This window comes from Mastigoproctus giganteus, chromosome 2, assembly GCF_048544385.1.
Source record: "Mastigoproctus giganteus isolate SK-2022 chromosome 2, ASM4854438v1, whole genome shotgun sequence".
Classification (NCBI taxonomy): domain Eukaryota; kingdom Metazoa; phylum Arthropoda; class Arachnida; order Uropygi; family Thelyphonidae; genus Mastigoproctus; species Mastigoproctus giganteus.
Genome location: NC_143576.1, coordinates 13771311 through 13785216, shown reverse-complemented (window position 1 = coordinate 13785216; position 13906 = coordinate 13771311). Strand labels below are relative to the sequence as shown.

General features: G+C 36.4%; 1 protein-coding gene across 1 annotated transcript in view; it reads left to right on the top strand.

Annotated features, from left to right (window-relative positions):
* Positions 1-13906, top strand: part of Rcd6 (Reduction in Cnn dots 6) — a 73632-nt gene that overhangs the window by 37710 nt on the left and 22016 nt on the right. The window contains exons 2-3 of the mRNA XM_090390356.1: positions 3936-3990; positions 9120-9208. Of these exons, the coding sequence (XP_090246482.1) occupies positions 3936-3990; positions 9120-9208 (144 nt within the window). The remainder of the gene's footprint in view (positions 1-3935; positions 3991-9119; positions 9209-13906) is intronic.

Sequence of the window (13906 nt, the reverse complement as noted above, 5' to 3'; positions counted from 1 at the left end):
CCCATCGATATAATATTTGTTGCAAAGATTCCTACAATATTGTAAGCACTGAAAAATTTGAAATCTGAGCTCCTGTTCCAAATTATATTAATACTTCTGTAGGGGAAACTGGGGAGGGAACTATAAAATCGGAACTGAACTTAAAACCATCCCAGGGGCCAACAGAATATATGTTGAAAATTTGCTAGCAATTGAATTTTTCTTGTCGATTAATGCAAAAGCATACTTTGATTTTTCTAAGTGGGGAGGGAACGAGGGATACGAAACCTTAATTGGACCTGAAAATTTCCCAAGATGTTAGGTTTAAAATTTGACCTTGAACTGACTTTTCCTTCAAAAGTAATAAGCGAAATATACTTTCATTTATATGAATGGGATTCTGTAGGAGGCTATGATTGATCTTAAAAGCTTTCCAGGGACCAAAGACACATGCTGAAAATGTGGTATCGAGTGAACTGTTTCTTATGGCTAAAACTCTGATAACAAACTTCCATTACAAGTTAGGTAATGTACACAGTGCGTTACATTTCAGGCGCATCCATCCTATTTATTCTTAAAATTAATAGGATTTTTTTTTTCTGTGATTAATTGAAGTGAAAAGTAAATACAGTTATCTTCTTATCAATTAATTACTGAGATTATAACTTTATAGAACACTTAATAAACTACAGTTACGTCCTCAAAACTTAACCGTTCAGTTTAATCACAACTACAGTATATAATATTTATTACTCTTCTCCCATATACTTTTGAGTCTCTTTTCTCTCTGTCTACCTGTATCTGTTCACAAGCCTTACATAATAATATCGTGCAGTGATGTCTAATAATACTGCATTAAAACTACATTTAATCTATGAATTTCTTTTTTCAATGCAAATTGTATGGAAAAAAGAATTTTTCTGTATTTCTATCTGTGCAATTTTAATAAAATTTGGAAAGATTGGACAAATCTTTCTATGTAAATCAAATATAAAATTTCATTAAAATTCGTCCAGTGAGAGTCGAATTGTTATCTGAGGGCGGACGGACATGGTAAAGCATTAAAGGGTTTTGGTATTGCTGCCACCTGATTTTTAAGATCTAGTGTGTTACCCAATTTCCTACACAGCGTTGGAGAGGTAATTAATTCCTCCTAACTGGCTGGTAGCCAAAGGCTGTAAAAGACAGCGAGATGTGCAGCGATTGGCATAACTAACTTTGGCAAGCATTCGCATATTTATGACTTTAGAAAGAAGACCAGCCTGTCCACTGACATTCATATTTTATACGCATCATAAAAACGAAGGCCGAAAACAGATGTTGGATGAGTAGAAAGATAATATTTATATTCCTCAACGTGAACATTACTGTCAGCTGTTATTTCAATTCCTTCAAAAATCAAGGACATAAAACTTTTAATTATTTTCTAACCCTCTCCCCAAGTATTTTTATTGATATGCTAGATTACGAGGAATTATAATTATCTTTATTATTACTACGTTATAAAATAGAAATACATAAAAATTCTCCTCCTACCTTTAAGGAATTTAAACTTCGGGTTCGCGTCTAAAAATTAGGCAATCAGTACAAAGTTGCTCTACAATCAGTACTTTGTTCTGTTTTCTTTCTGTGAAGTATGGCAGAGAGAGAAATAGGCTGCTCGAGGTCATTCATGTGGCTTCCCACTCCGTACTAAAGTTATGGAGAAGGGCTTAGTGAGCTGCCTGTTGGTTTTCTCCCTGCTATAACTTTATTGATACAATACAACTGTACTGAATCCCAAATTTCATAAACGTCTCTTCAGTGTGTTACTCTAAAGGTAGTTAGAAAACCGAGATTGTATTTCAATATCTATAAAATTTTAAAAACGCAAAAATAAAATAAAATTTTATCATTAAATTAATTTATTATAATACGTTTATAAAACTGAATGCTAAGTTTAATTAATGTTAATATTTATTATAAGGTTTTATTCAATTCTATGAAACACTTATATAAATAAGTTTTATCCGATTGAGTGATAAAAAAATAACTATTCACATGCTATTTTCACAGTGACACCTCACACGAACTTACCATATACGGAAATTTTAAGTCATATAAATAACTGATTCACAAAGTATACTAAATAAAAACTTATAAGGAATGTTAAAAGAGTACGCTTGACTTAAAAAATCTTTAATGTTTTATAATTAAGACTTACCGTTAAGAGACGTACTATCATTGTGCCGTTAAAATTTTCTTCTGCCTAGTATTATTTAAAAATTATTTCATTTTGGGTGAATTTTTTATAGAGAAAAAATAATAATAAATAAGAAAGAAACAAGCAAAATTTAAATATAATAATTTAATACAAAATACGGTTATGTTCTAGTACTCGATCTTTTCAATAACGCTGCCTGAAGTAGCCAAGTGGTCATTCGGGATTACAATAGTACACTCATTCGAGTTGACCGCAGTTCGAGCTCATATGACTGCTAAATATGGTAATGTTCTTGTATTCTGTCTCGTAACCCCTCTGATCTCTCTCTCTCTCTCTCTTTGTGGAAGATTCGGAGGCCAAACAGAAAACGTATTTAATCTATTTTATGGTGGGAGGTAATAAAATCCTTAACGGGTTGTTATCGGGTATACTATTAATACACTACTCGACAAAATTAACAGAACACGTAGTAAACTCGTGAGGCTTGCGATGAAGTGGGGAAAATTTGGTATGGTGCGGTACAAGAATAACGATGAAATGAGGAGACAGCGAGAAACTTCGGACAGGTATAAGGTACATTTATACGGGTTGTATAAGAATTACTGAAATAGTCACATTACATAAGTCGATACAAGATGCGCGAAAATGTAGTCACATGACATCAGTACCGCGATTCCCCTCCAAAGCTAAACAGGCCTGACAACCTTGAATCATGCTCGACATAAGGGCTATAAGATTTGTGGCAACAAATCCCATTCTTCCACCATCGCAGACATCAGCTCACCAGGTGACCGATTAGTTGGCTGTCGGTGTGCAATGCGACGCCCACGGGCGTCCCACACATGTTCGACAGGATTTCAGTCTGCTGATCGTGCTGGCCACAGCAGTCGTTGAATATCTTCAGTTTCAAGATATTCCTCCACCATTTCAGAACTGTATGCAGTGGCATTGCCGTGTATGAAATAAAAATCTGGGCCAACCGCACCCCTAAAATGTCCCACGTAGGGTTGAAGGATTCATTTCTCGGTACCTCTGCGCAGTTACGGCACCCCTATCAAAAACATTAAGAGGGGGCGGCCGTTGATCATTATTCCGCCCCACACGAGAACATCGTAAGTGTCCCTTTCTTTGATGTTGGAGGGATGGTACCGTTTCTCGTTGTCTCGAGATGAAACAACGTCTAGAATCTGTTTGCAGGCTAAAACGGGACTCGCCACAGAACAGAACTGTACCCAATTTTGTTCCGCTTCATCGCACGAATTTTCCTAATTTTGTCGAGCAGTGTAGCACAAATTAATACAATGAAGCTATTGTCTGATGGGCTTATCACATTCTTTTAATATCTTTTTTGTTGTTGGCAAGAATTAGAGGCATAACATACCGTCTCATTTACATCTTTGCTTCTTGCAATGAAAACATTATTACGTTATTGTGGATAGCGCTGTGTATTAGAAACTATTTTTCACAGAAGGAAGAAAAAAAAAAGCAATACACGACTAACATTCCACAGCAACAAGATTTTGTTGTTTTTATTAAAAAAATATTTTCATATTAAAATGCTGAGCTATTTAGGAGGTCGAACACTCGTTTATGTATTCTTTCAAAAAGGAAAGAGCGAGAAGTTTGTTATGATACGCTTTATGTCTACACTTAAAGATAATTTTATACTTCCAAGTATATTTATAGAGATTGCCCTAATTTTTGTAAAATGTGCAACTTGTGAATTTAATTTTCGCTTTCATTTTATTTGTAGGCGGTGTACCTCACAGCATTTGGTCTGGAGCTGGGATGGATAATTGAAGCGAAAGGTAAGCAGGATTATTTTATAATTTTAATAAAGATACTAGGGGATCGTGCACGTTAATCTAGTGGTTCAATCATAATAAAATTATTAGAAGGAAAAAACTATACACAATTTATTCTGCGCGAATAAAAATTCGCATGGAATTCTTGTAAATGATATGTATACACTGACATACCAAAAGTCAGAGGCACTTTAGTCATAATGACTACTTTATGTATCGTGGAAAACTTCCTGCTACTTTTTGTTAGAAAGTTGGTAGTATTGTGCTCCGCTCCTCCTGCTTTAAAGGAGTTGTGAGTCTCACTAATGAGGATCGTCTTGATCAAGCCGAAACTCTAGAAATCTGTGCTTGCCACCCCAATGTTTCGATGTTATTCTCTTCAAACCCGCGTTCACAATCATTGCCTTGTGAGCTGGGACAACACTCCCAGGTAGTAACACATTCTTCAGTATCCTGCATACCCAAATATCCAGACTAGAAAAGCGTGTAGCGTAACTTGACAAGACCAATTTCCACTGACCCACAGTACAAGTTCGGCGTGCCCTGCACCATGGCAATCGGTGGTGCGATTTCATTTTCGTTATAATTAGCTTGTGTGTTGCAGATCTTATGTGAAAATTAATAGCATGCAGCTCTATACACGTCAAGGAAACAGTAACAAGTTTTCCAGTGGCTACTCACAGCTCCAAGCTCAGGACCTATAAGCGTCTCATGGTGAGACAAGATAACCAGTCTTCTTAAAGCGTATCGGCTCCTGTCAGCCAGTATTTTACACTTACTAGGTAGTTTCTTGGGCTCGGTGTCACGTCTAGACTTCCGTGTCTTCAGCATGTTACCAATCATAGACTTGACAGAGTTTAATTCTTGAGCAATTGCACTCACAGATATTATCCTCACATGAAATTTAACCACCATTCTTCCTCCCATCCCCCACGAAACCGTTGGCTCTTTCCATGTGCTTATCCTTCCGCAAACACAATTCAAATGAATTCTGGGTGACTGCTCATCACCCAAGAATGTCACAGGCCAAAATATTTGCACATTTCGTAGTCACACACAATTTCTTGCAATCACGGGGGTGTTCCAATGACTTTCGAATAGGACAACGTATATACATTTGAAGATTCTTCACTTAGCGTCTCTTCCAATTAATGTTAGAGCAGCAGTACAATAATCTCTAGTGAGAAATACAGTGTATAAAATAATCATATAAAAATATTCAAGTAATGTTTCAAACAGCGTATTGGCCCTTTACTTGGCTATATGCTAATTACCAATAAACGTAGTTCACGCATGTCAAACTCCAAGCGTAGGCAATGTTACTAGTCGAAGCTCACGAATTCAGAGGTAACAGCTAAAGAAAAATTCGAGATATAAATTAAAATTAATAAAAGACTGACCAAGTATTATTAAATGAAAGGAAGCTTTGTGTTCATCAGCTCGCGCAACATGATGTTCGAACGAGCAGTCAAGCTCAGCAAATTCCGATTGATATTGCAAATTTGTTAGGGTATATAAAAAGCTTTAAAACAATATGGTTGGAAATAGTTGATTGAAAAAGTCTCTCTGCAATTCACTTAAATCGGATATCAGTAACACGTCAATGACAGGCATGTTTATTCTGTCCAAGAAAGGAAAAAAATATATATATATTATGCAAAATTTACTCTATTTCAAGAAGGTGTTGGAGGGGCGGTAGGTTTCAAAGAGTCTGAAAAGTGCTAGAACTAACATTTAATTAACGGGGACAGTCAATTAAGACACACAGATTGAAAATGATTGCCCTTGCAGTGGAATTATCGTGCACTGCAGATGTAAAACAGAGGAAAAAGAACTAACCCAATCTTCAAGTTGTTCTTAAATCCAACAAGCAAAGTCGACAACCTGAAACACTTCCGGGGACATTGGCAAGGCTCATACCAGCTCATTGTTTGAGATGAATATATAATGTCTCATAAAGCAGTCGATGTTCACAAATCACACCATAAAATCAGTATTGAGCATTATAGCTCTGGTGCATACTAACATAAAAGTAAACAAAAGGAGGAGTGTCTCAGGAGCGGGCTAGTGACTTTTGCTAAACGCTGCCAGTCATTCCATGAAACAAAAGCTGTGAACTGTGGGAACCGCCTCAGAAAATGTGCTAGAGCACCTAACAACTGATGCATTCGCTGAAATTCTACTCAAAGAGGAAAAAAAGGAGCAAGTGCATCAGATAATCACGATAAAACTATTTGAGCGGAAATAATTGGGGAAGCTGCAACAATTCACGAGATGAAAGAGTTTCAAATGCTGCACATCACTTCCATGATTACGAATGTCTTTCCTAAAGAATTACTAGTACAAAAAATAGATGTAGACTGTACCACAACCAAAGCTCGTACTCAATTGCCTAGAACTGTACAAAATTACAGCAGCACGCAGTTCAAACTACATAATTAGCCACGCATAATGTATTTAATCCCCGCATTCGCGTCATTCCCTCTGTTCAGCCCTTTCAATTTACGTCTACAGTTCCCTGTTCCCCTCTGTTTTACCGTGAGTATCGACAAGCCACAGAGAAAAAGGTTAAAACTTTCTGGCCTCAACCTCCAAAGTTTATGCTTTTCTCGTGGCCACTTCACGTTGGATGCTGTAAAGGTAGTAATGACAAAAGAAGCAAAATTGTTCATAGAGGCTCTACATTAATAAAATATTATCTAACACTGATAAAATGAGGTTAAATAAATATTTCGAATTTAAATTTTTTAATACATTTAAGAGTTTAATTTTCATAATGTTTTGGCTTGATCAATAGTTCAAGGTTTACCTGCGGATTCAGAGCTGTACAATAGAAGTAAAATAAAGTAATTACGAGTACTACAAACCTACACATAATTATGATAACTGCAACTCGTAGGAAGCCGAATACTTTTACAAATAGGGTAATAAATTATAAGCAAATGCTCACACAGAAGTGATCTCATCTGCATCTACACTGAACGACAAGGATTGACTTGTTGAACAGGTTAAGCCTAGAGCTTATAACATTCCCACCTTAATGCAGATAAGGCACACCTTATCCAAACTTACGTACAGTACTGTCATCTTTCTAAGAGCCTTATTCTGTACGACACTGGAAGCTAGGACATAACACAGCGCTATCATTCAAGCAGTGAAGTTGGTTCCTTATTCATCTCTGAAGGAACCAAGAATTTTCAGAAACCAAGTCTATTCGCCAGCACAAGAAATGAATCTCCAAGCTCATCTTACATCCTAATTTTGTGGAAGTCATTCAGTAAATTTTCTTCTTTGTTCTCTATAAAGTTCTGAACAAAATTTCTGAAGCAAATCCGTGCTTTTTATTTGTACTTATCGTTCCATCAAATTGGTCGTCTGACGTTAACTTTCATAAATGTGGACCAATGAAGTTGCTTTCTCTCGGTTTCGAATCGGATAAAATTCTTTGGACAGGAAATAAACGCTCATAAGATTTTATGAGCATTATTTACCACACATTTTTGTAATGAGCTTCTCTTCCCAGAAGGAAGTGAGAGAGAAGCTCAGAACTTTCCCCGCACGAAAATTTCATCTAAAACCATACTTGGCAACTGCGGTCCTAGTATACCCTAAACTTGAATTTGTGAACTCGAGATACACGAATCTGTTTCACTTACAAAGCGTGTTTTCACCCCCCCCCCCCTGTTCTGATTAAGCGAAAATACTTTAGGGGAAAAGACTTCACATTAAAAGAAATAGCACAGGAGGACTCGGGTAAATAGTCAAAAACATACTAAACGCAATGCTCATGTGAATAAGTAGTTTACAATGCTTCGCTCAGCTGATTACATAATATTTTATCCTTTAAGTTATTAACCTGTGAAAATATCCTTGAAATTTTTCTACTGCTGCTTGTTTGGTGTATTAAGAGTCAGGGCAGCTAAGCCCATTAGACTCCAATATTACTGAGTCCGTTAGACTGTGCGCATCATGGCCTCAGATGCCAATGCGACATAAAATAACAAATCATCATCATTATTATGTCGTTTATATATTCCGTATATTCTGCTGTTGGTTTACTTCTCTGCTGAATAAAAAACTCTAGTATCCTGGAGGAAATTTGTGCAATCTTCGCCGTGACCGACTAACGCGATTGTAGTGTAGAAAAACAAAACAAAACAGGAAAATAAAAATTCCTCCCATCTCGATGGGATTCGGACACAAGTTTTACCTTTTTCATAAGTTATGGAAGAACAGAAATCGTAATGACTATGCTAGCTGCGTGAAAAAAATTTATCGTAATCATCACTATGCGTAAGATACTGAATACAGTCGGTTGGATATGATTAATCTGAAACAAAACAGACCCAAAGGGTTTTTAATATGAAAAGACTTAACCCCCAGAAAAAAAAAAAAAAAAAAAAAAAAAAGACCTAGAAACAACATCATAATCCTCTTCACAGCTAATCCACCATTAACACTACTCGGAGTCATCTGAGTGGAATTACGTTTATCGAACACTTCATGTACTAAAAGGAGACTCCGAGTAGTATTAGTGGTGGATTAGCTGTTGAAGAGGATTATGATGTTGTTCTTTGGCACACGTCCACCCAGTACAGCATTAAAATACGCTTATCCAGGTCCTTGATATCACAGCTCACATATTTCTTCAACAACGAATCTTCCAGTAGTTCAACTGTAGCTTGGCAAACCCTCACAATATCCAGAAACATTCGTGTTCATTTCTTTGGACTGATCTCCTGGAAAATTATTCTCACCAGGATGAATATCATCAACCTCGTAAAACTATCCAGCAGAGCAGAACGCTCATATCACATACCTCCAGTCACCTTCGTAACTAAGTACTCCACTAAGGCACAACTCGAATCCTTTGAAAAGCTTGTGGTGAAGGTGTTCCCAGCCGAAGTGGCCAATCTTTATAGCAAGAGTGAACAATTTGTGCGGGCATGACATACAGAAAGACATACGGTAGTACAACAGAAAGCTCGGCTACTGACGCCCTCTGATTATAAATTTTATAGCTGGTTGCTTTTGTAAATTGAAAAGTTTAAAATTGCTTGATTAATTGTAATATCCTCTGCATTTAACTTTTTGGCATACACTCATTGTTCATTCTGTACTATTTTTTGCAGCAAAGCTTCCTACTCCAGCATACATTCTCACTGCCCAGTACTTCTGTTCCCTGCTTCTATCGTTATTTCTGGTCGTGGGACTCGTGCTCGTGAGTATTTTGGACATTCCTGTATTTTGTTTATACTTCTTTATAAAAAGCAAGCTCATAGACACAGATAACGAAGTTGTGAAATAGTCTCTAAGAGTTCGAACGTTGTTTCTGCCATAGGAATTCCTACCGAAAGTTTTTTGATGTTCCTGTTGGTAGATTAAATGGTTTATATTTAAAGAATATGGTTCCACAAGACTGAATAAAATACAGAGTTACAATGGATGAAGTATATATATTTCGACGAAAATATAAATCCTATTACATAATTTTACCGCACTTTTTCACTACCTCAAAATCTACGAGTGTACAGTGTAAGCTTTGTGGGTCACCTTGTGATCATCTAAACGATATTTCAATTCCTGCCACACTCTGTTATGGTAAAGAGCAGCAGTCGATTCCGTTTATATCAGCTAATGAACAGAACCTTAAGAACATATGCTGTGCCATTGCGTTTGTTAATAAAAGGTAAGGTGTGGCAATAATTGGAATATATCGTGTGGATGATTGTAGTCTCTTAGTATCCACGCTGAACACTTGTAGAACTTTAGCTGGCAAAAAAACGAAATAAAAGTAAATAAAACAGAAATGAGTTTAGAGTTACTCTTTGGAAATTTGTTACAGTGATTTAACATGTACCTAAAGCTAAATTGCTGTGACTAATATAATTTTAAAAAAAAGTGACCTTAAAAATATTAAGTTAAAGTCGTACATAAAATTATTTAATACCCTTTGATTTAAAATGAATACTACGAAAAAGAGTAAAATGTATCATTTTCATCAAGAGTGGGAACTAGAATACTTTTTTGTAATGGTAAAAGAAAAATGTTGTTTGATTTCAATGCTTCCATGGCTATACCCAAAAATGGAAATTTAGAAAAGCACCTCAACGCACTCCATGGTAAATACCAATTGGATTTTCCGCCTAATAGTGACCTTAGAAAAAATAAATTAAAAGAACTTAAATCCAGATTATTCGCCCAACAAAATTTCTTCATGACACCTAATTTACAATCTAAAGCAGTAACTGTAGCATCATTTAAAGTGAGTCACCTTCTTGCAAAAAAAATGCAAACCATTTTCTGATGGTCAATTCACATCAAAGACGCATTTTTAGAAATAACAGATTCTCTTTTTGAAAATTTTAAGAACAAAAATTAAACTAAAAGTGCTCTTCATGATCTGCAATTATCTCGAAATACTGTGATGCGACGCATCGAAAAAATGGGTTAAAATGTGAGCGAACAATTGCGTGCTCATATTGCTAATTGTGTATCCTTTTCTTTACAACTAGATGAATCTACAGACGTCAGTGATAACAGCTCAATTGCTCGTTTTTGTTCGTATGGTTTTCGATGATTCTGCTACTAGAGAAGAACTTCTGGGTACGGTTTCGTTAAAAGAAAGAAATACAGGTCTTGATATATTTAACGCATTCAAAAATTTTATTGAAAAAATTAAATTACCACTATTTAAGATCGTATCAATAACAACAGATGGAGTTGAAGCAATGATGGGGTATCTTAACGGATTTATCGAGTCGTGCCAAAAGGATGATGAATTCGCAGATTTTTTTGAGTTACCACTATATTATCCACCAACAAGTGTTAGCCAGCAAAAGATTAAATACTAAAAGTGTTATGGACATAGCTTTCAAAATCGTGAATTCCATCAGAGGACAGTAACTTCAAAGGAGACTTATCAAAACGCAACTCGATGAACACGAACCAGATCTGATGTTACACACAGATGTGGGGTGGCTGAATCGGACTAAATTTCTACAGAGATTTCAAAATTTTCTGAAAGAAATTAAAAAAATTGTTGATCAAAAGGGAGGTGATTATCAGAGGCTACAAGATACGGAATTGTTGAGTAACTAGTAAATTAAGTGATCTGAATTTGGAATTACAAGGAAAAAATAAAAATGTGGGTGACACATAGATTAGTAGTATTTCTGCATAGAAATATCAATTTTTGGCAATGGTTATGGATCTCAAAGGAAACAAAATCCGATCATTTTGCAAATATGCAAGATCAGTTGCAAAAATATCCTGTTTTTGAATTTAATAGTGAGAAATATATTTCTGAAATTAAGAAAGTTGCGGATGATTCTGAAAACAGATTCAGTGATTTTAAAACAATTGAAGACATTGTTCAATATATTTCTGATCCATTTAATGTTGACTTAGATACGAAATAAATTGCAGAAAAAAATCGCTGAGATTTTTCAGATGGAGAAATTATTACACTGCGAAACGATATCTTCCTAAAAGCCAGATAGTTCATCAGAAAAAGACTTTTGGAAATATGTTTGCCGAGAAAAGTACCCAAATGTAAAAAAAAATGCAGTAAACTTTTAAATTCCTGTTTTGGTTCCACATATCTATGTGAATCGGCCTTATTTGAAACAAACAACGACGAAGAATCACTCTACTCTTACGGACTTGCATACAGAAGATTCTTTACGGTTGGCCTTACCACGATATATCCCCGATTTTGAAGCTTGGCAGATGACATGAAGACACTAACTTCACATAAATTTAAAATACGTATGAATTTAAAATAAGAATTTCTGAATTGCATTTAATTTTAAAATTTATAATCTGCACATATTTTTCAATATGTTTTGATTAACTTTTTTTAACCATGTGCAATGAAATTCTTGAGATGGTAGACCGCGGCACATTTTGAAGGAAAAAAGTAGATCTGAATCTGGAGGAATTTCCAGAGGCTTCTTCAATCCAGACTGTTCTTAGTCCTCGCTAGCACAATATAATCACTGTTCTCCCACAACACGTGGAAAAGGCCCGAGGAATCCATCCCTGCATGGTATTTCACTGTGTACATGCGCTCGATGACTTCCAAGTTTCGGTAATCAGTCAAAAGTACACTATGTTAGCTAAAGCAATGGAACACTAAGAGAAATGACAACAATGGTATATATCCCATTTCATTAAACTGGAGGGAATACACTGGCCTATAATACAGAATGAAATTTTAACTGAACACGCTCCACCTATTTTTTTTTTTTTTTTTTTTTTCACGTATCCATGAACTATTTCTCCATTCATTTAATGGCAAAATCTTTAATTGGCCAAGTGATGCTGGCCTTTGTATTTGTCCCCACACGTCTTCCAATTCATCTTGCAGAGGTTGTTTGGCTCCGAGGACAGCCCAAAGTCAGATTATTATTATTTTGTACCAAAGAAACTAAGGCTCTGAGGAGTCGTTGTATTGTTTCTATAAATTGATTTGCCTTTCTGGAAGAAAAACCTGTTGTTTGAGGATTAGTGCATAGAGACCAAGTTTCTCGGGCGAGGCAAGCTGTCCTCGTCTAAGATCAGCTAACTTGAGCAATGTGTGAAAAATCCAAAGTTCCTCCTGTCTAGACGAGGCTAGAACCCGGGTCATTTCACATGGTGTGGAAGGATAGAGATTATAAAACTGTGCTAGCCACGAGGCCATAAAAATAGTTAAGGGCATCACGGGGACAGAGAAAGAGAGCGTGCTGATGTGTTTGCCAAGGTGACCGTTGAAAATAGTCTATATGGATTGCTCTCTCACTCTGTCCTTCCTGAACAACCAGCTCAATAAAATGGACCATACAAGTAGAAAATTCCGTTTGGTTCTGAGATTCTGCAATGGAGTCATCCTGAAATCGATTTATATCAGGATAGTTATGACACACAGTTTTGTATTCTGTTCTAAGACGTTCAAAGTGACAAGCCATAAAATAACACTAATGTTGGAAGAAGGGCATTTTCGAAGATGTCACACATTTTACACTCCTGCACTGTATAATCCGTCCAACATCATACTACAAAATGCAAGCCAAAGCAATTTGACTGAAACCACTATTCCAGGGAAGTTCTGCATTCAGAACTCTGAGTAGAGTATGGGCATCATTGCAGAATTCAGATTCAGAGGGATTCCGAGAGAGAAATTCTCCCGGAGAAAAAAATTCACCACTGGGATAAAACTTGTATTCCTTTTCTCTCAAATTAGAACTCTATTATTGTCATTTACCCTTTGTTACACAAATCCGCCTTCCCACAATCCAATGGTTAAACCGTCGGATTCACCATTGATGAGCATCGATAACTAGTACATTAACTTGAATTACCCCCAAGGTATAGATTCCTGGACATTTTGGGTAACTCATGGGCAACTTTAAGCGCCGTTTTTCTGAACGTGATCACTTGTTCTCTTTTTGTCAAGATAGGTGGTCTCCTTGGTTGATCTTCAACTTAGGCACTGGTAACTGTCCTCGACTATGTTACAGATGACGTCTTCAGAATGTTAGGACGCTCTGGAATCTGTTGTACACAAAATTTACCGAGTTTGTTTCTGCATGACTTGTCAACTGCAAATGACTCCTGTCTTGTAAAGCTTCATTTACACAACAATTTCCTCGGTATCCAATACCTTTCGTATGAAAGGAGCTGTATTTGCATATCAAATGAATAAGCAGAGGAGTGGGGAACATTGAGTCACCTGCTGGTAACAGAATTGTATAAACACACCATGAGCACTACCATAAGTTACAGAAAACAGGAACTGCAGGGAAATGACGGGGCATGGTGAGGCTATTTGTCCTGGAGGACCCGTGCTGGCTCTCGACAGCCCTGAGAATAACGAAGGTAATATATTGTACATCCTTGTCCATACATTCATTTCAGTAATTAAATTTAAATAGAG